The 25,465-nt window shown below is 44.0% G+C and overlaps 1 protein-coding gene across 1 annotated transcript; it reads right to left on the minus strand.

The window, feature by feature from the left end:
* Positions 1-3,413: 3,413 nt before the first annotated feature.
* LOC124005558 (RAC-beta serine/threonine-protein kinase-like) lies at positions 3,414-25,465 on the minus strand. The gene is made up of 14 exons (XM_046314941.1): positions 25,192-25,465; positions 23,836-24,000; positions 23,508-23,636; positions 23,174-23,285; positions 22,806-22,953; positions 15,169-15,300; positions 14,612-14,677; positions 14,416-14,484; positions 13,105-13,227; positions 12,605-12,733; positions 8,129-8,343; positions 7,834-7,921; positions 5,965-6,067; positions 3,414-5,177 (listed from the first exon to the last, which is right to left on the minus strand). Exons 2-14 carry the CDS (start codon positions 23,879-23,881, stop codon positions 5,098-5,100), a joined length of 1,440 nt encoding a protein of 479 aa, XP_046170897.1. The 5' UTR covers positions 23,882-24,000; positions 25,192-25,465; the 3' UTR covers positions 3,414-5,097.

The raw sequence follows: 25,465 nt of genomic DNA on the forward strand, positions 1-25,465 counted from the left end.
AAACATGAAAACAACCTAACCAGCTCTGCTAGGGTGAGTAAAATGGTCAGTGGGGTGTTCTTACATTTGTGTCTGGAAGCTGCTAGCAAGCTAGCCAGTGTGGATGCTTGGATGCTTGACTGCCATTGTGAGGTCAGAACGTTCAGATCAACCGTACTCATCGCCCAGTGTGCGCTCGGAATGCTCCGCAAAGCAAAACGCCCTGAATTTACGAACGGACAATCTGACAGCACAATTGCAGTCACCAACGCTCTGGATAACATAACAGCCTAACCAGCTCTGCTAGGACGAGTAATGTTCAGTGAGCTGTTCACTCATTTGTGTCTGGAAGTAGCTAGCTAGCAAGTTAGTTTGGGTGCTTGACTGCTGTTAGTACAGAACCCTTGGAACAACCCTTAAAGAGATGTGTGGGGCTAATGCTTAAGAGGGTGTGAACGATGCTGAATGGGTGTAGACAAAGGAGGTCTCTCCAGTCGTAGTACCAAAACATTTTCTCAAAAGTGAGTTTACAAGTTTATCAACTTTGAAAGCAAAATTACTTTCCCATTGTTCCTCAACTGTAATGTATGATATACCTTTTTCTAGCTCCGAGTCTCTACTTTTATCCAAAGTAAAAAACATAAATGTCAAATTTTGCTACATAATACCAATTTGAGCTGGTCGGCCACAGATACAGCCTACAGTAGCCTATATGTGATGTTCAATGCAGGGCTACATTACATGAGACTATTAAACATGTTTTGCCATTATGAAGCGCTTGACATTAATAGTTTATGTTTTACTTGATCTAACTCTATGGGCCAAATAGGTGACTGTCAATTGCATTGTATTGTGTTGTATGACGCAAGAAACCACCGTAGAAAATAAAATGATCAACACCATACAGAGAATTAGACAATGTAAGCTACCCTCTGCCTATTTGTTAATTTGAATATTCAAGGCTGTCTCAAAATACAACAGTGCTCCTTTAATTAAGACATAAGCTTTTTACCTGACTGGCTTTCAAAACATTTTGAAATGTAGCCTGCATGTTTTGTCCTCTTGTGAGAAGCAGTAAATCTCCATTGCCGACATATACGTATCTATAACTGGGCTAATAACTCTCTAATCAAAGAATATCCACAAATGTGCACACGCGTGGCTCTGATCTGAAAAGAGCATTCACTTGCAGATGATTGAAAGACCAGCTTGTGGGCTACCCGCCAACAGAATTCCACTCCGCTGCACACTGGCTCTGCCTACAACAAAATCACAGACTCAATCTTGCAAAGTTAGATTTGTTTTGTTGTATTGAAAAGGGGCTGACATGTTGATTAGATCACAGAAAAAAACATTGATCTATGTATTGTAAAGGCATGTGGCCAACTCAGTGAAGTTCAATGTCTTGCGTCTGTGCAGCCTGGCAGTCCTGGAAGAGGTGCACAGCCCCGCACACACACGGTTTAGAGGGAACGTTGTTTAGACTCTATGTGCAATCATCATAGTTCCTATATGATAGTGTGCTTTCTTTTTTATAGAACAAAGTTGCATATCCAACTGATAAGGGTCCTTTGTCATTCTGTGAACCCTGTTTATTGCTCCTCACAGCTAGATTTGTGATTCTTGGTCTGTGTTATTCCCCTAGGAGTGGGAAGGTGAACGGAAAGGCTCTGGAGCAACGAACCACTCTTGCTGTCTCTGCCTGGCCGGTTCCCCTCTTTCCACTGGGATTCTCTGCCTCTAACCCTGTTACGGGGGCTGAGTCACTGGCTTGCTGGGGCTCTCTCGTGCCGTCCCTGGGGGGGGGGTGCGTCACCTGGGTGGGTTGATTCACTGTTGTGGTCGGCCTGTCTGGGTTCCCCCCTTGGGTTGTACCGTGTCGGAGATCTTTGTGGGCTATACTCGGCCTTGTCTCAGGATGGTAAGTTGGTGGTTGAAGATAACCCTCTAGTGGTGTGGGGGCTGTGCTTTGGCAAAGTGGGTGGGGTTATATCCTTCCTGTTTGGCCCTGTCCGGGGGTGTCCTCGGATGGGGCCACAGTGTCTCCTGACCCCTCCTGTCTCAGCCTCCAGTATTTATGCTGCAGTAGTTTATGTGTCGGGGGGCTAGGGTCAGTTTGTTTATCTGGAGTACTTCTCCTGTCCTATTCAGGTGTCCTGTGTGAATCTAAGTGTGCGTTCTCTAATTCTCTCCTTCTCTTTCTTTCTCTCTCTCGGGAGGACCTGAGCCCTAGGACCATGCCCCAGGACTACCTGACATGATGACTCCTTGCTGTCCCCAGTCCACCTGGCCATGCTGCTGCTCCAGTTTCAACTGGCCTGGGCCCTAGGACCATGTCCCAGGACTACCTGACATGAGGACTCCTTGCTGTCCCCAGTCCACCTGGCCATGCTCCTGCTCCAGTTTCAACTGTTCTGCCTTACTATTATTCAACCATGCTGGTCATTTATGAACATTTGAACATCTTGGCCACGTTCTGTTATAATCTCCACCCGGCACAGCCAGAAGAGGACTGGCCACCCCACATATGCTCTCTCCAATTCTCTCTTTCTTTCTCTCTCTCGGAGGACCTGAGCCCTAGGACCGTGCCCCAGGACTACCTGACATGATGGCTCCTTGCTGTCCCCAGTCCACCTGACTGTGCTGCTGCTCCAGTTTCAACTGTTCTGCCTTATTATTATTTGACCATGCTGGTCATTTATGAACATTTGAACATCTTGGTCATGTTCTGTTATAATCTCTACCCGGCACAGCCAGAAGAGGACTGGCCACCCCACATAGCCCGGTTCCTCTCTAGGTTTCTTCCTAGGTTTTGGCCTTTCTAGGGAGTTTTTCCTAGCCACCGTGCTTTTACACCTGCATTGTTTGCTGTTTGGGGTTTTAGGCTGGGTTTCTGTACAGCACTTTGAGATATCAGCTGATGTACGAAGGGCTATATAAATAAATTTGATTTGATTTGTTATTTAATATGTATGTGTGTTTGTAGGAAGTTGTGTGAGTGGGCCCATTTGTGTGTAGAAGAAATTGTGTTGACAGTCATGATAGATTGTTTTAATTTTGCGTAGACTAAATAACTTAAACAGGATACTTCACCCGTTGCAACAATTTACACAATTGACCATCGAGACGGCAGGCCTAGAGCAGGTTCACAAAAATCGCTCCTGGGTTTTGTTTTTTGCAGTAGCGCTACACAGATGATTCAAATAATCAGAAGTGGGATGGCGACCATGGGGAATGCACAGTCTGAACATGCGAGGGGCTGAGCAGTCTGTGCCATGAAGTGATCCTCACTATCTGAGCCTTGTTAAAGCTCCCACCAAGTGAGTATGTTAAGTGTGGAAGGGGGGGGGGGTTATACAATACACATGCAAGCCTGAACAGACAGGTGTGACATGAATACAGGTGTCTCACACACACGGTATACAACTAAAAAATACATACAATGAGATCCTTTAATTGAAATAAGTCAGGGGAAACAGACTTTCATTTAGACATTTATGAATGGTTTTCTTAAACGAGAGAAATGTCCTCAAAGGGGTCAGGGAAACAGCAAGGTGGAATAGAGAAAAGTTCCTCTCAGAAATGATTTCAAAATGGCACACAATGGACAAGGCTCACATGACTAACAGAATATTTGAGAACAACCTGAATCTCCTTGTCTCGACCAGCAACCGTCAGCAGTGAGACCAGGCAACGAAGAGCAGGCGTGATTACATTCAACACACACCTGGTGTTGTGACCAGAACGGCAATTCTTCACTGATCCACTCATCAATACCTGTGTGGCCATTTCTGATAGTACAGCAGATGTTTATGACAATTGAAAAAATAAAATACTTGCGAAGCAACAAGATAACAATAAAACATACAAATCTTATAATTAGAGTAAAAGGAGGTCTGCTTAAGTATATAAGGCTGCGTTTACACAGGTAGAACAATTCTGATCCTTTGACCAATTAAATCAGCTCTGAAAAATATCTGTGATTGGTCATAAGATATCAATTGGGCTGCCTGTGTAACCGCAGACCCAGTGCTCGTCGACCCTTGTAAATCATATGGCTGGTGTGTCTCAGAGCAGAGGTGTTGAGACCAGTCCTTAATTAAAAACAGGGTTTTACAAAATGTACATATACACCTTGTACAGTGATTCCCTAAATCCCATTCCTTTTCTCTGTAGCACTTGCTGTTCTATTCACAACGAGCAGTCAGAAACAAGAACGTAATACTAGTTCATTTCATTGGATTACAGTTAAAATGGTAGTACTCTGTCCTGCATCTTCTCATATTCCAGAGTAGGTTCTTGAGTGTCGGAAACATCCGTGTAGTGTGACGTGGCAAATTAATCTACTTATACTCGCCAGGCAAGTTTACGTCAATCAGCTAGCTCACACACAAACACGACCGCACTCTGACACACGAAATGCAGACATTCAATTTCGTATCGCTTTTCTCCAAGCATAGTCAAACACATTGAGGGAGAAACATCTTAATTGTTACCACCACCACAAATGTACCCCCCCCCTCTCCCCGTAGAACCACTTCAACACTATTGGTAACAGCTAGTTCCAGAAAAAGACCACTTGAATAAATCACAGGAATATGACTCCTTATCAACTGTAACAATTAGATTGGGGGTGGTGGTGGTATAATATTTTCTCATTTTTGAAAATAATCAGTTTGACATTTTTCCTCTTCTACCCAGCTGTGTGAGTTACTGGGTTAGTGTGAGAGGAGCAAGGGGAGAAAGAAAGAGCGAGAGAAGAACAAAATGAGAAATCAGTGCCTCAAATCTGAGGAGCAGTAGTGTCCTATAGCGCCACCTATAGGTTCTAGTCCTCCCTGTGCATGGCTGATGTGCTACTGCTGCTGACGACGTGAGGTACTGAGGTCCTGTGCGTTTCACAGGCTGCATTTGTGCATGACCATAGTGTAGGCGAAGTTTGAGAAGACAAGATGGCTGCAAGCCTAGGCACTTAGATCCCTGCTGTAACCAGAGATCCATCAGCCTGTGGTGTCTCAAGACTGCAGTCTTTTTTTTTTTTTTTTTTTTACAAGTGTGGACGCGAGTGTGTGAGCTGATGCGGTATGGGTCTCTCCAGTGTGTGTATGGTGGAGACCGTCACTCTCGTATGCTGGCGGAGTAAGAGAACTGGGGGAAGTGCGCTGGCTGGTTGGGGTCCTCACAGTCCAGATTGTCATCTGGAAAACAGAGAAAACAGTGTCAGTGCCATAACGTCGTCCCTGTTGGTGGCATAAAATGGCACAAATCAGGTTTCCATCTAACCTTTTTATGCGAGTAAAGTATATGTCGGATAAATAAAATATCTATAGTTACATATCGGGATACTATTTTTGACGATATATTGTAAAGACAATATCGCTACTTGGCTGTACCTGCATGAAAAAGTATTTTTCATTCATAGCGTGTTCTCTATCTTTTTAAATAGCAAGACATTTTGTTTTCAGCACTTATTTACCTGACTGAACAAAAAAAAAAAAACTTGTTTTCGCATGTGCGTGCGCCTGCTCATGTTTTTTTATTCGAGCGATATGTTTGGAACATCGAATCGCAATGCGTATAGAATCACGAGAATCACAATACATATCGGCACCTAAGTATCGTGATGTCCCTGACAATTCCCTGCATCTTTTTGTGTCAGCAAAATGAATAATGCAAGAAATGGCAGTGGAAATACCTTTATGCTCAAATATCCATAACAAAACTTGGGAGTCAATGATTTGGTGCGTGGTCCACCCAGTACGACTCGGGAAAGCATGCCCTATTTTAGGCTATAGATAAAATAAGTTCTGAACTTCACAGGGTGGTGATAGGAGCATCAAGCTAATCACTGTGCACTTTTGTTTTTATGTACATTTTAGAATACTCACGTAAACATCTATCGCCATTTGGATGAAAATCTAGCTACACACTAATAAAAAACACTTGCAAACTCACATGCACGCATAGACACACACACAAACTCACACTTGTCTGGAGGTGTGACTGTGATGGTCTGTGCCGTGAACTCATCGTCAAAGTAGCGGGTGTCGGTCTCCGACGTCACCTGAGGCTTGAAGGGCGGAGTCAGCTGAGGTAGAGAGCAGAGGTTGGCTAAATGGTCCAGAAGTAGACATCACAGCCATCACAGTACCAACCTTTCCTCTGCCATCTCAGAAGACTTGTAAAACATATTGATATTGGCTGAGTTCGAGAGCATCAAATGTGTGATGCGTTGTGGGTAAATTCTGATTGACTGCCATCTACAAATAATAACGATCTATGATGCAACCAACTCTGTGGCCTTATGGTTAAAGTGTCCGCCTGGAGATTGATAGGTTGAGTCATACCAAAGACTCTGAAAATGGGACCTCATGCCTCTCTGCTTGGCACTAGTTTCAAGTTTTAATGTCACATTCACAAGACATCTGTGGCATTGAGACAAAACTGACCATTTTAGAGTGGCCTTTTATTGTCCCCAGCACAAGGTGCACCTGTGTAATTACCACATTGTTTTACCATCTTATTGATATGCCACACCTGTCAAGTGGATGGATTATCTTGGCAAAGGAGAAATGCTCACTAAAAGTCAAAAAAAGGGTGCAACATTTTAGAGAGATATTTTATTTCAGCTCATAAAACATGGAACCAACACTTTACATGTTGAGTTCATATTTTTGTTCAGTATAGGTGGGTGAGGGCAGTGTGACATGCAATTGAGATTGCGTCGTCTGTTATGACAGTATGCAAATTAGATTGGGTCTAGGGTGTCTGGGATGATGTGTGCCATAACCAGCCTTTCAAAGCACTTCATGATTACAGATGTGAGTGCTACAGGGTGGTAGTCATTGTGGCATGAAGCCTTAGAGTTCTTGGGAACAGGAATGACAGTCATCTAAAAACATGTGGATTACAGACTCCGACAAAGAGAATATGCCTGCAATCTGATCTCTGAGAACATGCCCTGGAATACAGTCAGGCCCCGCGAGTGTTTACCTGATTAAAGACCTTACTCACATCGGCCTCAGAGAGATCACCCAGTGGTGGTCTTCACGTACGGTATGGTGGTGTTATTGTCGAAGTGTGCATAAAATGGGTTGAGTTCATCTGGTAGCGAGGCATAGTTGGGCAGATCAGGGCTGGGTCTTCCTTTGTAATCCGTAATGGACTGTAGCCCCTCCAACAGACGACAGGGTCGGAGCCTGTGTATTATAGTTCCACTTTATTCTTACATGGTCCCGTTGCTCGTTTGATGACTCTGCGGAGGTCGTAGCAGGAGTTCTTGTACTTATTCCTGTCCTCAGTAGGAGCCTCAGGGTTGTCTGTGATGGCCCTGTGTGCAGTAGCCCTGTCCTTTAGTTCAGCGCCAACCTCTGTTTTAATCCAGGGCTTTTCATTGGGGGACGCAGCGAACCTTCACTGTTGGGACAACTATTGCCGATGCATTTCCTTATGAAGCTGGCGACGGAGGTGGTTAGCTTGTTGATGGTATCGTCAGTCTCTCTGAACATATTCCAATCATCAAGGAAAAGGACTCGGGATCCTCTCTGCTTAGCACTCAGCATTAAGGAAAATAATTCGCTTTAGGCCCTGTGAAATACTAGCACCCTGTCCAAGGGGTACACGAGGGGTACTTCTACATCAAGCTGCCTCACGCTACAGGAACAAGTGATCGTCTCCTGCTCTATGGGGCGTTCTAGCTCAGACCAGGCTAATTAATTTACTTATTGATGATGCAAGGTCATTTGGGAATCAGTCATTCAGCAGTTGATGTCAAACAAGTGCAAACAAAATGACCTGGAATGTCACCATTTGACTGATTCAGTACCACTAATCTATCAGTCTATATTCACTCACCTTCCTATCTACCACATCCTGCCAGTTGATGGAGGTGAAGAACTTGTGGGACATCACATCTTTGGCATCATCTGGTCCTCCCCCTAACCTGTCAATGAACAACAGAATATCAGAGAACCCAGCTCGATTCGCACCAATATTTTCTACTACATTAGGGGCTGTGTGGGCAGGCCTGCAATCATGAGCACATACACCTTTCTTGAGCAGACACCCAGCCCAACACAAATGGTGTCCTCCCTGAGCAGGCCAGTCAAACAGTCACACAGAACCATATCCCAACCCCACCACGACATACCTCTGCTTGGGGTCCTTTTTGAGCAGGCCTGCGAGCAGCGCCTTGCCCTCGGGGGCCAGGTTCCGGGGGAAGCGGATCTCCTCCATGAGGATGAGCTCAAACAGCCGCTCATGGTCCTGGTTGTAGAAGGGCAGCCGACCGCACATCATCTCGTACATGACCACGCCCAAGCCCCACCAATCCACAGCGCGACCGTAGTCATTGTCCTCCAGCACCTTGACGTGCAGGAAGGTAGGGGGGGAAAAAAACGGTCTTAGTCACTTTATGGGGGCCTTCCAAAATAAATGTTCCATAGGCGATTGATGACATTAGCATAGAGTGGGATACCTCCAATCTAAATGCTCACTGCGTTAAGATTAACATTTTTTTTTAAACAATGGAGAATCAGTAGATAAGAGAACCAATCTTAAGCAGGATATCTGCAGGTTCCATGAAGTTGAATTTTAAACTTTAAGACCTTTTTAATGCCACTTGGAATACAATTTAATACCAATTTTGAGGTCTGCACACCACACAATTGCTAATATTCCTTTCCAGAAATGAGCCCATGTTAGCAAAAATAAGTTTAGGGCTGGCTCTAAAAAGGCTATAGACTACAGGGTTCATATTATCAGGCAGGTGTAGCAATGAGCATTCTCCTGTAGGCTAAAGGATGGAAACTACACAGAAAAAGAAAAGTCCTCTTGTCAACTGCGATTATTTTCAGCAAACTTAACATGTGTAAATATTTGTATGAACATAAGATTAAACGACTGAGACAAACTGAACAAGTTCCACATACATGTGACTAACATAAATTGAATAATGTGTCCCTGAACAAACGGGGGGGCAAAAATCAAAAGTAACAGTCAGTATCTGGTGTGGCCACCAACTGCATTAAGTACTGCAGTGCATTCCACTCCTCATGGACTGCACCAGATTTACCAGTTCTTGCTGTGAGATGTTACTCCACTCTTCCATCAAGGCACCTGCAAGTTCCCGGACATTTCTGGGGGGAGGGGGGAATGGCCCTAGCACTCACCCTCCGATCCAACAGGTCCCAGACGTGCTCAATGGAATGAGATCCGGGCTCTTCGCTGGCCATGGCAAAACACTTGACATTCCTGTCTTGCAAGAAATCATGCACAGAACGAGCAGTATGGCTGGTGGCATTGTCATGTTGGAGAGTTATGTCAGGATGAGCACCACATGAGGGAGGAGGACTTCTTCCCTGTAACGCACAGTATTGAGATTGCCTGCAATGACAAGCAGCTCAGTCCGATGATGCTGTGCCAGACCATGACGGACACACCACCACGATCCCGCTCCAGAGTAAAGGCCTCAGTGTAACGCTCATTCCTTCGACGATAAACGCGAATCCGACCATCACCCCTGGTGAGCTGGTGAGACAAAACCGTGACTCGTCAGTTAAGAGCACTTTCGCCAGTCCTGTCTGGTCCAGCGACGGTGGATTTGTGCCCATAGGCGACGTTGTTGTCGGTGATGTCTGGTGAGGACCTGCCTTACAACAGGCCTACAAGCCCTCAGTCCAGCCTCTCTCAGCCTATTGTGGACAGTCTGAGCACTGATGGAGGGATTGTGCGTTCCTGGTGTAACTCGGGCAGTTGTTGATGCCTCCTGTACCTGCCCGCAGGTGTGATGTTCAGATGTACCGATCCTGTGCAGGTGTTGTTACACGTGGTCTGCCACTGCGAGGACGATCAGCTGTCCGTCCTGTCTTCCTGTAACGCTGTCTTAGGCGACTCACAGTACGGACATTGCAATTTATTGCTCTGGCCACATCTGCAGTCCTCATGCCTCCTTGCAGCATGCCTGAGGCACGTTCACGCAGATGAGCAGGGACCCTGTGCATCTGTCTTTTGGTGTTTTTCAGAGTCGGTAGAAAGGCCTCTTTAGTGTCCTAAATTTTCATAACTGTGACCTTAATTGCCTTCCGTCTGTAAGCGGTTCATGTCTTAACGACCGTTCCACAGGTGCATGTTCATTAATTGTTTATGGCTCATTGAACAAGCATGGGAAAAAGTGTTTAAACCCTGTACAATGAAGATCTATGAAGTTATTTGGATTTTTACAAAATTATCTTTAAAAGACAGGGTTCTGAAAAAGTGACATTTCTTTTTTTGCTGACTTTAGTAGCATAGTGGCTAGGCTATAGATGGATGAAGCATGAGTTTGTCCATGTGCATTTGTTTAGGATACCCCTACGAGACAATTCATTACAAACTAGCTAGATGACAAAGTGTTAAGGAATGTAGCTTCGATACCAATACCAGCTTTGTATAATTATACTCAATACCATAACTGTGGAACAATGCCTTAAGTCAAATATACAGCACTGTTACTGTATAAAACACGTGATCAACTCTCCATCTGGAGAGCTAGGTCACTGGGTGTGCAGTCTTTTGATCCAGCACTGCTCAAACACAACAGAGTCAGCATAACAAGGTCCTGTTGAGCAGTTGATTTAGAGTAGGGCTGGAACATAAGTCTACACACCCAGTTAGGCTACACACCCAGTTAGGCTTGGGCGATATACTGTATAGGGGCGGCAGGTAGCCTAGAGGTTAGCGCAGACATGGGCAAACTAGGTCCCGCGGGCCACATACGGCCCGTTAGGCTTTTTAATCCGGCCCGCCGAACTTGTCCAAATTATAGTAAAAACCTCCTTTTTTCCCCTTTCCCTGCAATGCCCACGTTTCCCCAATAGATGGCGCACTCAAAACACATTGACCGTTGTTGGAGTGGCGCGTATTTCTCTTTATTTCACTTTAATTTTCACTTCGTTTCACGTCACCATTAAGCCCTTCTGTGAAAATGAGCGGACCAAAGAGAAGGAAAGTGGACAGCGAATGCCGAGTGTTTAATAAGGAGTGGAAAACAAAATACTTCTTCACTGAAGTCCGATCAACGGCTGTATGTCTGATATGCCAAGAAGCTGTTGCGGTTTTCAAAGAGTACAATATCAGCCATCACTTTGCCACAAAGCATGCAAACTATGCTAGCAAGCAGTCAACACAAGAACGGGCGGCTACTGCTCAGAGGTTGGCAGCTAATTTACAGAGTCAACAGAACTTTTTTCACCGACAAACTGCAATTCAAGAGTCAAGTACCAAGGCAAGTTATTTGCTGGCATTCAAATTAGCAAAGGCTAGCAAGCCTTTCTCCGAAGGCGAGTTTTTGAAAGAGTGCATGGTAGAGAGTTTGGAAGTGCGTCTTTTAATTAAGAGCAACGCGCATTTACGCACAGCAGCGGTACAGTAGCTTAATTAACACGCCGCACATCCTCTTAATTTAAATTTTCAGCTGCAGGTAGGATATTTAATACAGCCTATGTCTGTGTGCTTGGCAACTATACACGTGTACTGTTTGCGCGTGAAGGCGAGGGCGTCCGTGGCGAGTTTGTAGAGCGCGCGGTCAGGACAATCCATCCATGATTTTGCGGAGTTTGACACAAGTAGATATTATTGAGCTTGAGTATTTCATTGTGTAATAATATGTTTTGAATGTTGAAAGTGATTCCATTTTTCAATAAATGTTGATTTCTTTAACTTTGCACCATCGATTGAAACTTATTAAAAACAGACGCAATCTTGATAAATCACAGTGCGTATGTTATTTTAATCTATTTACATTTCCTCCTCCCAGTATCTGCGAAATAGTATGTAAATGCCATATCTTGCATATTCCTTGAGACAAATTTATTAACTGATAAGGGCTATTTTTCACATTTGAAAGACAGTTAATAAATTGGGTTGTAGTGTTCTTACTGTGCTATGAGGTTTGCACACACTACATTTAATGGTTTAGTATATCCGGCCCAAACACTCCCTCCAAATGCTCCTGGCCCGGCCCCTCTGTCAAATTTTAGAACCCATTGTGGCCCGCGAGTCAAAAAGTTTGCCCACCTCTGGGTTAGCGCATTGGGTCAGTAACCGAAAGGTTGCTAGATCAAATCCCAAAGCTAACAAGGTAAAAAACAACTGCCCCTGAACAAGGCAGTTAACCCACTGTTCCTAGGCCGTCATTTTAAATAATAATTTGTTCTTAACTGACTTGCCAAGTTAAATAAATAGACAAATCAAGATCCCGGTTGCCTAAATTGTTTTGTGCGTCAAATGATGTGTGTGTGATATATATATATATATATATAGTTTGTTTTAATCTAAAACTGATTAAATCTTTTTTTCATCAATCTATATCCATAATGAAAAAGCAAAAATTGGTTTAGAAATGTTAGCTAATTTATTAAAAATAAAAACTGAAAAATTACATATACATAAGTATTCAGACCCTTTACTCAGCACTTTGTTGAAGCAAGTTTTAGAAATATCTCAAGGATGATCAATGAAACCGGAAGCACCTGAGCTCAATTTTGAGTCTCATAGCAAAGGGTATGAATACTTATGTAAATAAAGAGTTATTTAATTTTTAAGAATAACAATGTTGCACTAGCCATGCCCAGCACTGTGCCCTCACCTCCGGTGCAAGGTACTCTGGGGTGCCACAGAAGGTCTTCATGGTGGCGCCATCCGTGATACCTTCCTTACATAGCCCAAAGTCAGTGATTTTAACATGTCCGTCATTGTCCAGCATTAGATTCTCCAGCTGAGAAAAGACACCAGGATGGATGAGACATTGGAACAGAGTGCCTGGTGATGTCACTATGAAAGGTTACAGTTGAGTAAGTTAAATCAGTCTGCATCCTGAGAGAACACAGACTTATATGATGATCTTGATGGCTAGCTAGCAAACGGAATCAGCCATCCAGGTCATCCCATTTTCGGGTGTCAATTGATTTTAAAAAGTTGTGCTTCACATGGCACACCAACAACTGTGAGAATGGTCAAATGGTACTTTTTGTAAACGTCTTGAGAATTTACACAAGGCATGATTATTAATACAATTTGAAAAAACAAAATCCTTTGATGTATGAAGGGAACAAAGAGCAGGACAAAATCAAGACAGATAGTGCTTACCTTCAGGTCCCTGTATACCACATCACGAGAGTGGAGGTACTCCAATGCAGATACAATCTCAGCGCCATAGAAACGGGCCCGGTCTTCCGTGAACACGCGATCCCGAGACAGGTGGAAGAAGAGCTGTAGGGAAAAATACAGCAAGAGTGTAAAAAGATTAAATTATTCATTTGAGATGCTTTAATATAAAAAATGTCCTTGATTGCTTGAACACGATTTCTGCAACAACCACTAAACTGCAAGTGTTTGCCTAAACAAAACATTTCTCTTGCTAAATACACTAACACCACCAAAACTTAAAATACCTTTCACACTATCTGTGTGAACGCATGTGGTTGAATCATCAGCATACATGAACACACATTCTGTTTTATTCCAGTGGCAACAGGTCATTGGTAAAAATAGAAGAGAGGGCCTAGAGAGCTTCCCTGCCATACACCAGATTTAACATATTGACATTATAGAAGATTCCATTAAAAGAAAACACAGTTCTATTAGATAGCTCTGAATCCACAATATGTTACAGGTTGGATATCAAATGCTACACTGAAATGTAACAGTACAGCTCCCACAATCTCTTTATCAATTTCTTTCAACCAATCATCAGTCATTTGTGTCAGTCCAGTACAAGTGTGCCCTTCTCTAAGCTTGCTGATAGTCTTGTTAATTTGTTTACAGCGAGATAGCATTGTATTTGGTGAAACATTTTTCGAAATGTTTTCTAAGAGCTGTCAGCAAGTTGATAGGTTTGCTATTATAACTAGTAAAGCCCGCTTTACCAGTCTTGGGTAGCGGAATGACTTCTGCTTCCCTCTAGGCCTGAGGGCAAGCACTTTCCACTATGCTCATATTAAAGACATGACAGATAGGAGTGGCTATAGAGTCAGCTACCATCCTCCCTAGATGAACATCTAAATTGTCAATGAGAAAATGTATTTTATAAAACAAACTAACACCCTTAGAACACATGCTCACCAAACAAAGGTCTATCTGAATCCATCCGAATGGTATCATTCGTCATCAAATGGTAATTTCACCAGATCAGTGTTTCTTAATTCTGGTCCTGGGGTGCACATTTATTATTTTCTCTCTTGCAATGGAGATTTGTGTCAAATGTTTTGCAAAAAAGTGTTTAGCATTTAGCATGAAAACCATGTGAAATGACAAACTTTTGTAGAAAAAAATAAAATAAAAAATATATATATATATTTTTGGCCATATGGATACGTTTCAATCAGTGTTCAAACAATTGATAAAACTGTAATTACACATTCATGTTTGTGCGTGTGTGTGTGTCATTGGGACGCCCACCTCTCCTCCGTTGGCGTATTCCATCACAAAACATAATCGGTCATGAGTCTGGAAAGCGTATTTCAGTGTCTGGAAGAGTGGAATGAGACAATTGATCAATTTCCCATCCTGCAAGCCCTCCTATAAATAAACAGCATGTGTGGGTGTTCTGTTTTGGACCAGCACACGTAATGTGACAGTAACACAGAACACTCACTGTGAGGAAGGGATGACGGGTGTTCTGTAACACTCTGCTCTCTGTAACCGTGTGCGCAACCTCATCCTGGACACACATTTACACAAATCAGATCAGAGGGCCAGCCTTTCACAGCAACAATAAACACCAAAACACAGTACTTAGCTTATAACTAATTATAAACTGGGTGGTTCGAGCCCTGAATGCTCACTGGCACATCAAACCGTATACCATAACATTTATTTTTACTGCTCTAATTACATTGGTAACCAGTTTATGATAGCAATAAGGCACCTAGGGGGTTTGTGGTATATGGCCAATATACACAGTTAAGGGCTGTGTCCTAGCACTCTATGTTGCGCATAAGAACAGCCCTTAGCTGTGGTATATTGGCCACATACCACACCCCCCCGGGCCTTATTGCTTAAATATAGCACTCACCACCTAAAAATGCCATATACAGGACAATCGGACTAACTAGATTAGGCCTAATACAAAAGGATTGTAATTTCCCAATAAATTGATGGCCAGTAGTCTTCACCACTGTAAAGTGGTGTAGGTTAGGACTATTTCTTTACCTTAGCGATGATGACCTCCTTGCGCAGGATCTTCATGGCGTAGTGCATCCCCGTGGCTTTCTCCTTCACCAGGATAACCTTGCCAAATGTGCCTTTCCCCAGCAGCTTTAGGTAGTCAAAGTCACTCATCGTCTGAAACAGGGTTGGAAATACAACCATCTAATCGTATGTAACCCAGCCCAGCCAAACACATTGATGATATGATACTTTACAACAGATCATTCACACCATAGACAAAATTGCCACAGGGGATGGGGGGGCATGTCCTTACCCAATATTCAGAACAGGTCGATTCATCCCCCCAATAGTTTATTTAAAAACTATGGAGGTCGGGGGGGCCCATGGAGGTCGGGGGGCCCCCAGCTAGCATATGAACACAAACTATACTAAATACACTGGTCAAAAAAATAAAGGGAACACTAAAATAACACATCCTTGATCTGAATGAATGACATTCTTATTAAATACTTTTAGTTGAATGTGCTGACAACAAAATCACACAAAAATTATCAATGGAAATCAAATTTATCAACCCATGGAGGTCTGGATTTGGAGTCACCCTCAAAATGAAAGTAGAAAACAACACTACAGGCTGATCCAACTTTGATGTAATGTCCTTAAACGAGTCAAAATGAGGCTCAGTAGTGTGTGTGGCCTACACGTGCCTGTATGACCTCCCTACAACGCCTGGGCATGCTCCTGATGAGGTGGCGGATGGTCCCTGAGGGATCTCCTCCCAGACCTGGACTAAAGCATCCGCCAACTTCTGGACAGTCTGTGGTGCAATGTGGCGTTGGTGGATGAAGCGAGACATGATGTCCCAGATGTGCTCAATTGGATTCAGGTCTGGGGAACGGGCGGGCCAGTCCATAGCATCAATGCCTTCGTCTTGCAGGAACTGCTGACACACTCCAGCCACATGAGGTCTAGCATTGTCTTGCATTAGGAGGAACCCAGGGCCAACCGCACCAGCATATGGTCTCACAAGGGGATCTCATCTCGGTACCTAATGGCAGTCAGGCTACCTCTGGCGAGCACATGGAGGGCTGTGCGGTCCCCCAAAGAAATGCCACCCCACACCATGACTGACCCACCGCCAAACCGGTCATGCTGGAGGATGTTGCAGGCAGCAGAACGTTCTCCACGGCGTCTCCAGACTGTCACATGAAAGCAGGTTCACACTGAGCACATCTGTGAAGAGCACAGGGCGCCAGTGGCGAATTTGCCAATCTTGGTGTTCTCTGGCAAATGCCAAACGTCCTGCACGGTGTTGGGCTGTAAGCACAATCCCCACCTGTGGACGTCGGGCCCTCATGGAGTCTTTTTCTGACCGTTTGAGCAGACACATGCACATTTGTGGCCTGCTGGAGGTCATTTTGCAGGGCTCTGGCAGTGCTCCTCCTGCTCCTCCTTGCACAAAGGCGGAGGTAGCGGTCCTGCTGCTGGGTCCTGCTCCTACAAACTCCTCCACGTCTCCTGATGTGCTGGCCTGTCTCCTGATAGCGCCTCCATGCTCTGGACACTACGCTGACAGACACAGCAAACCTTGTCACAGATCGCATTGATGTGCCATCCTGGATGAGCTGCACTACCTGAGCCACTTGTGTGGGTTGTAGACTCAGTCTCATGCTACCACTAGAGTGAAAGCACCGCCAGCATTCAAGTGACCAAAACATCAGCCAGGAAGCATGGGAACTGAGAAGTGGTCTGTGGTCACCACCTGCAGAACTACTCCTTTATTGGGAGTGTCTTGCTAATTGCCTATAATTTCCACCTGTTCTCTATTCCATTTGCACAACAGCATGTGAAATTTATTGTCAATCAGTGTTGCTTCCTAAGTGGACAGTTTGATTTCACAGAAGTGTGATTGACTTAGAGTTACATTGTGTTGTTTAAGTGTTCCCTTTATTGTTTTGAGCAGTGTATATCCACAGGTCACCAAATAATTATTATTTTGCAATGAAGGTCTACAGTAGCCTCAACAGCACTCTGTAGGGTAGGACCATGGTGTAGCCGGAGGACAGCTAGTTTCCATCCTCCTCGGGGTACATTTGCTTCAATCCTAATACCTAGGAGTTTGTTAGGTTCTAAATAAACGAGTAAATACTAACAGACAACTATAAAAAGTTTATTCACCCAATGGGTCAGACAGCTGAAGAGACAAAGACATGTTCCCACCAGCACAATTGTGTATATATACACACACACCACACTTTAGGTAATGTCTCTTCCTCTTCGCTAAACATTACACCTTTATTGCTAGGCAGGGAAATAATATTGGTAATAAACGGTTCCTTCTCCCTTAATGTGACCTGACCTCGGCACTCATTCCTCACTAATCCACAGCTCTCCACCCTTATCCGCGACCGCAACCATGTGATGGCCTTTCCCTTACTCGGTAACATTCCAAGCCCCAGGCTCATATCCAAACTTAATTGACTCCACCATATACATTCCTCCTACAGATAACCATTCACTTTTGGGGAAGAAACCAGACTGTGGGCCTTCTCCTTTCCATAGGATACCTGATGTCTAACAATAACATGTTCAGACAGAACATAAACGTTCTGCATTCCCCTCTCTCCCTCCATACTATGAACAAGGATATTAATATTTCAAGTTTAGAACTCTATAAGAGCTCTTGCAGCATGAACTGACATGTCCACCCAATCAAAAGATCAGAGAATGGATGCAGTACTAAAAGCAGAAGCTACTGCTAACTAGCCCTGCAGTTCATAAAATGTGGTGAGTAGTTGACACAAAGGAGAGATGTTTTTGTCACTGACTTAGCTAACAAATGCAGCTAGCCATTTTAGCCTACTCAAACACCAGGATCAAACAGAAGCATGCTATGTTAGCTAGCTGGCTATCCAACACTGGAACTCGTTCAAGTCAAGGTATGCTTTTGGTTTTATGAATTTATTGCCACCGGGGCCTGCTGATGTAACTGCTAAACTGCTTGATGACTGTCCTGCATGATTGTAGCAAGTTTACTAACGCGTTAGTTCTAGTAGCTATGTTGACTGTGACGTAAGCTAATGTAATACGGATAATAAATGGCACCGAAGGAGATGGCTGCTGTTTTACGATCCCATAACCAATTGTGCTATTGTGTATGTTTTGTTTCTAGTTATTTGTAACTTATTTTGTACATAATGTTTCTGCCAGTGTCTTATGACCGAAAAGAGCTTCTTGATATCAGGGCAGCGATTACTCACCTCATACTGGAGGAATTCTTCAAAGAGTCGGATGGGAAGGATTTACCTGGGATGCTCGACAGGGCCCTCACAGTCATTCGAAGGAGGAAAAGACATATTGTGGACGACGGTCCGGGTAAGGATTGCCTTGTAAGGATTCGTCGCAGAGAGGGTAATCTACCTTAACCGTCAGTCCTATTAGCCAACGTACAATCAATCGATAATAAAATAGACGAACTACGAGCATGTATATTCTACCAACAGGACATTAAAAACTGTAATATCTTATGTTTCACAGAGTAGTGGCTGAACGACAACATGATTAACATACAGCTGGCAGGTTAAGCTTTTTCGGCAGGATAGTACAGCGTCTTCTGCAGTGGCCTATGTATATTTGTAAACAAAAGCTGGTGCACAAAATTTAAGGAAGTCTCAAGGTTTTTCTCGCCTGAAGTAGAGTATCTCATGATAAGCCGTAGACCACACAATTTACCAAGAGAGTTTACACCTATATTTTTGATACATGTCTATATACCACCGCAAAGAGATGCTGGCACTAAGACCGCACTCAATGAGCTGTATACGGCCATTAGCAAACAGGAAAATGCTCACCCAGAGGCGGCACTTCTAGTGCCCGGGGAATTTAATGCAGGGAAACTTCCGTTCTACCCAATCTCTACCAACATGTTAAATGTGCAACCAAAAGGAAAAAAAAAACTCTAGACCACCTTTACTCCACACACACAGAGAGACGCGTACTAAGCTCTTCCTCGCCCTCCACTTGGCAAATCTGACCATAATTATATCCTCCCGATTCTTGTTTATAAGCAAAAACTAAAGCAGGGCGCACCAGTAACTTGGTCAATAAGAAAGCGGTCAGATGTAGCAGACGCTAAGCTACAGGACTGTTTTGCTAGCACAGACTGGGAAATGTTCTGAGATTCTTCCGATGGCATTGAGGAGCAAACCACATCAGTCACTGGCTTCATCGATAAGTGCATCAATGACATCGTCCCCACAGTGACCGTACGTACATACCCCGACCAGAAGCCATGGATTACAGGAAACATCCACACTGAGCTAAAGGGTAGAGCTGCCGCATTCAAGGAGCGGGAATCTAACCCGGAAGCATTTAAGAAATCACGCTATACCCTCCAATGAACCATCAAACACGCAAAGCATCAATACAGGACTAAGATTGAATTGTACTACACCGGCTCCGGTGCTCATTGGATGACGCAGGCCTTGTGAACTATTACAGACTACAGAGAGAAGCACAGCCGCGAGCCACCCAGTGACACAAACCGACCAGACAAGCTAAATTGCTTCTATGCTCGCTTCAAAGCAAGTAACAAACATGCATGAGAGCACCAGCTGTTCCGGATGACTTAATCATTCACAAGGCTGCAAGGCCTGACGGAATTACCAGGACGTGGACTCCAAGCATGTATTCACTGACATTTTCAACCAGTCCCTAATTGAGTCTGTAATACCAACATGTTTCAAGCAGACCACCAAAGTCACTGTGCCCAAGAACAATTCCAGTGGGTCAGAAGTTTACATACACTGTGCCAAAGACTGTGCCTTTAAACAGCGTGGAAAATTCCAGAAAATTATGTCATGGCTTTAGAAGCATCTGATAGGCTAATTGACATCATTTGAGTCAATTGGAGGTGTACCTGTGAATGTATTTCAAGGCCTACCTTCAAACTCAGTGCCTCTTTGCTTGACATCATGGGAAAATCTAAAGACATCAGCCAAGACCTCAGAAAATAAAATTGTAGACCTCCACAAGTCTGGATCATCCTTGAAGGTACCACGTTCATTTCTCGTTCTGTCTCCTAGAGATGAACATACTTTGGTGAGAAAAGTACAAATCAATCCCAGAACAGCAGCAGAGGACCTTGTAAATATGCTGGAGGAAACGGTATAAAAGTATCGATATCCACAGTAAAGCAAGTCCTATATCGACATAACCTGAAAGGCCGCTCAGCAAGGAAGAAGCCACTGCTCCAAAACCATCATAAAAAAGTCTGACTATGGTTTGCAACTGCACATGGGGACAACGATCGTACTATTTGCTGCAAGAGGGACTGGTGCACTTCACAAAATAGATGGCTTCATGAGGGAGGATAATTATGTGGATATATTGAAGCAACATCTCAAAATATCAGTCAGGAAGTTAAAGCTTGGTCGCAAATGGGTCATGACCCTAAGCATACTTCCAAAGTTGTGGCAAAATGGCTTAAGGACATCAAAGTCAAGGTATTGAAGTGGCCATCACAAAGCCCTGACCTAAATCCCATAGAAAATTGTGGGAATAACTGAAAGAGCGTGTGCGAGCAAGGAGGCCTACAAACCTGACTCAGTTACACCAGCTCTATCAGGAGGAACAGACCAAAATTTCCCCAACCTATTGTGGAAAGCTTGTGGAAGGCTACCCAAAACATTTGACCCAAGTTAAACAATTTAAAGGCAATGCTAACAAATACCAATTGAGTATATGTAAACTTCTGACCCATTGGGAATGTGATGAAAGAAATAAAACACCATAGTACCCTCCATAACTCCATAGTGCCTTCAAAGCTCATCAATAAGCTAAGGACCCTGGGACTAAACACCTCCCTCTGCAACAGGATCCAGGATGTCCTGACAGGCCGCCCCCAGGTGGTAAGGGTAGTTAACAACACATCCGCCACGCTGAGCCTCAACACGGGGGCCCCTCAGGGGTGCGTGCTCAGTCCCCGTTCACTCATCACTCATAATGGTCAGGCACAACTCCAGCACCATCATTAAGTTTGCCGATGACAACAGCGGTAGGCCTGATCACGGACAACGATGAGAGCATATAGGGAGGAGGTCAAAGACCTGGCCGTGCGGTGCCAGGACAACAACCTCTCCCTCAATGTGATCAAGACTAAGGAGATGATTGTGGACTGCAGGAAAAGGAGGACCGAGCACACCCCAATTCTCATCGACGGGCTGTAGTGGAACAGGTTGAGAACTTCAAGTTCCTTCGTGTCCACAACACCAACAAACTATCATGGTCCAAACACACCAAGACAGTCGTGAAGAGAGCACGACAAAGCCTATTCCCCCTCAGGAGACAAGACATGCCATGTGTCCTCAGATCCTCAAAAGGTCAACAGCTGCACCATCGAGACCATGTTGCATCACTGCCTGGTACGGCAACTGCTCGGCCTCCGACCGCAAGGCACTACAGAGGGTAGTGCGTACGGCCCAGTACATCACTGGGGCCAAGCTTCTGCCATCCAGGACCTCTATACCAGGCTGTGTCAGAGGAAGGCCCTAAAAATTGTCAAACACTTCAGCCACCCTAGTCAAAGACTGTTCTCTCTGCTACCGCACAGCAAGCAGTACCAGAGCGCCAAGTCCAGGTCCAAAAGGATTCTTAACAGATTCTACCCCCAAGCCATAAGACTCCTGAACAGCTAATTAAAGGGCTACCCAGACCCCTCTTATGCTGCTGCTCTCTGTTATAATCTATGCATAGTCATTTTCTCTCTACCTACATGTACATATTACCTAAATTACCCCGACTAACCGGTACCCCCGCACATTGACTCTGTACCGGTACCCCCTGTATATAGCCTCATTTGTTATTTCACTGCTGCTGTGTCAAATTATTTGTTACTTTTATTTTCTACTTAACTCTTATTTTTTTACTTCTTAAAGCATTGTTGATTAAGGGCTTGTAAGTAAGCATTTCACTGTAAGATCTACACCTGTTGTATTCAGTGCTTGTGACAAATAACATTTAATATGATATGATGAAAACGATGTAGGCTGCGTGTAGCAGTTATGATATTAAGGTTTAAGGAATTCTACAACCAAAATGATCCTGCGGTCTGTATGTAGCTGCTATGAAAGTTAATTGTTTGTGTGTGATCAGGGGTGTATTCATTCCACAGATGCTATTAAAAAACGTTTAGTAAACAGAAGCAAATGGAACGAAAGTGATAAACATACCTACATTTGTCCAATAGAAACTCTTGTTTGCAACTTTTGGGACTAATGATTACACCCTAGATCAGCTAGAGGCAGGCAAGAGTGTGCAAGGCGGTATTGAATGTGTTACTGTCTCACCTTGACGACATATTTTCTCTCAACTTGTGCACATGCGTTGTAAACATTCAGTCATAGGCTAGGTTGTAGCAACCTCATGATATGTATATGGAACATTCTAGTATCATGTAGTAGCCTAAACCTATCGATGTTACATTGAGCTGGGTGAATGGAATCATCCAACATGCTGTAATAGAAATAAGCCCATGCTCATAAAAAATGGATCATCCTCCCTCATCTTAAAAATGTCACCGACCGCCACTGGTAGGAACAAACCAGGATTTAGCACCCAACCATATTGGAAGAATAATCTGAGTGAACATGTTGTCTACCATGTCATAGAAACACACTCACCACTTTGGAGCGGGTCTTGGACATGGCCACCTCCATCTCCTCCATGCTGCTGTTGTCGCTGGGAGAGCCAAACAGGTCCATGGGCTCTTCCTCCTCTCGCACCTTCAACCCATTTGCCACCGCCTGGATGGCACGCATCCACTCCTCTCTGACACACACACACACACACATACCCAAATAATGTGCAATTACTACACCATAGTGAGCTTGTAGAATTCCTTCGAATCACTTTTGCCGATGACTTACACAGAAACATATCCATCCCTCCCTCCACCTCTATGTTGAATGTTATCCCTCCTCCCCACTCTTATCTACCCATTCCATTGGCCCATTCTTACACCTCATAGTTGCCCCTATCCCCTAATTACCTCTCTGCATTGCTTTCTACATGGAAGGTCCTCTCGATGACTGTTGTCCACTGCAGGCAGCGGATAACGAATGTGTTAGGCTTGGGCCGCTCTGTCTTCATCAGCTGGCATTCTGGGACAAAAGGGGGGGGATTACGGCATTACAAATGTTTTAATGCCGCAATCCCGTGTTTTTACCTCATTTAATTTGTGAAGTGTGTGAAGATCCCCAAAGCAACATCTAGCCTTGAAAACACAAACATTTCATTTAAATGTTATGTACAGAGGTGGCACTAAACACCCAGCAAAATAACAGGACATCAACAATAAAGTTTTCCCTTTGAAGGACCCTCACCTCCCACTGAGAAGTTGTTGAGTGGATGCAAGCTCTGGACGGACAGCTCAGGCTTCTCTTTGTAGCCGATGAAGGAGCCGTCACTCTTTAGGATGAAGTAGCGCGGCCTCCAAGTCTTAATGTACTCACCTGCACAGAAAGACAAGTGGGATTGAGTATACACCCCCTGAAAACTCTCATATAGCCTAGTCTGAGGTCAGCCACAATGTACATTCAGTGGCAACTACATACAGCCTAGAATGGTTGTTTCTCTGCCTGGCTGTGTCAGAAATTCTGTTTTGAAAGTGATTATATTAGCTGTGAATAATAATACATTGTGTGTCCTCACCTCTCTTGTGGAGCCATCCTTCTCGGACTACGCTGACCTCATTCATAGTCAAGGGTGGGATGGTCGTGGAAGGGGGTAGGGGAGGGGAACGGGTGGGGTTAAGGGAGGGGGGCCTGAGTGATTTGGACTGTCAGGAGGGTGTCAGTGTTTACAATAACCCAGCACCTAGACAAATAAACCACAACATGAGAGGAATATTAATGACAGCTAGCCGACATAGGCTAGCCTACACAGAGTATGAAGAGATGAGCAGAGATTAATTGCATTTTGCATCCAATATGATTTTCCAGACAAAATTATTGGCACCTAACCTTTCTGGATGAATGACAAAAAACTACAACTTTTATTAAGCATAGATTATATTTGACGCTGGGGCAAGACTTTATTGGTGCTGCAAAAACAGATTATCAAAGAAATGTGGCAGAGGTTACCAGTAAGCACACGAGCATGGCTGGGAGGGAGAAAGTGTTGCAATGAGTGTACAGAGAGCATTAGAGTTCGAATTGGTCTGTTAGCTTGGCTAGCAGACACCGTCAAATCAGCTGTTTAACATAGAGCTAAAATAAACACTGTCCGACACTAAATAAAGATGGCAAATTAGTTAGCTAGGCTACATCAAGTTTCAGGCTGACTTGAGACGCTGAGAGTCAAGACATGCTGGAAAAATCAGGCTGAAACTTGACGTAACTAACGTTAACGTGCTACAGCTAAACAGTTAACGTTAGCTAGCTAACTGTAGCGCAATGGCTCCAATCAATAACTTCTCGGTTTTGTTGGCAATCAACGGATGGTTGATATGTAGGTTGCTACATTTAAATAGTAAATTGAAACGGCATGGCATAAACTGTCTAAATGGTGTATTGACACTTCTATCTGTAAAGTTAGATAGGCTATTCCTGTGTTTGGTAAGAAGCACACACGACACTAGCTAGTAACCCTCTCATCATAGCAGCGAGCGAGCGTTAGTTGACAAGCCCAGCTTCAACTATGTTTGGACGAGGACTGACAAGAACACCTGTCACTTTCCCACCCGCAACGAAAACGTAACGTACAAATTGACCTTCTTTGGCAACAACTTGGCGATTTAGCGACTCTTGAGCCAATATTGAAGAAACAAACATCAGAAAACTCCAATTTAACTGTTAATGTAACCTTTTACGTTAGCTAGCTTAAACTAGCTAACATTTATAGTAGCTAACTTCCATTAATACTCCCCACAATGGGCTGGTATTAGGGTTCATCAGTATCTACATTTCTCCCCTGTCAACCCTGCAACGTTACAAACAAGGCTATCTCGGCTAACGTAGCGTTGCCCTTTTTTTCTCTGCAGTGTAGCTAGCTAACGCGTAACGTTACCTGAGTTTCGACCGTTTTCTGCGGTGGCGTGTTTGAGTCAGGGTGCACTAGTCTTCTATCTAGTATGTACGCAGCAGAGCAGTATCAAGCTATTTGCTCTTTGAATTAAAATGACCAAAACTGTCAAAAGTATAAATGCGTATTTCTACGCTGTTTTCTCTCCACGTTGTTCTTGTTTAGGTCCGTTTATTTTTTTAGGCTCAATCCAGTAATTTACAGGACATCCGAGAAGGAATACCCCCCCCAAAAAAAGTGTACAAACGGAAATGACGCA

This window comes from Oncorhynchus gorbuscha, linkage group LG02 (genome assembly GCF_021184085.1).
Source record: "Oncorhynchus gorbuscha isolate QuinsamMale2020 ecotype Even-year linkage group LG02, OgorEven_v1.0, whole genome shotgun sequence".
In the NCBI taxonomy this organism is placed as follows: domain Eukaryota; kingdom Metazoa; phylum Chordata; class Actinopteri; order Salmoniformes; family Salmonidae; genus Oncorhynchus; species Oncorhynchus gorbuscha.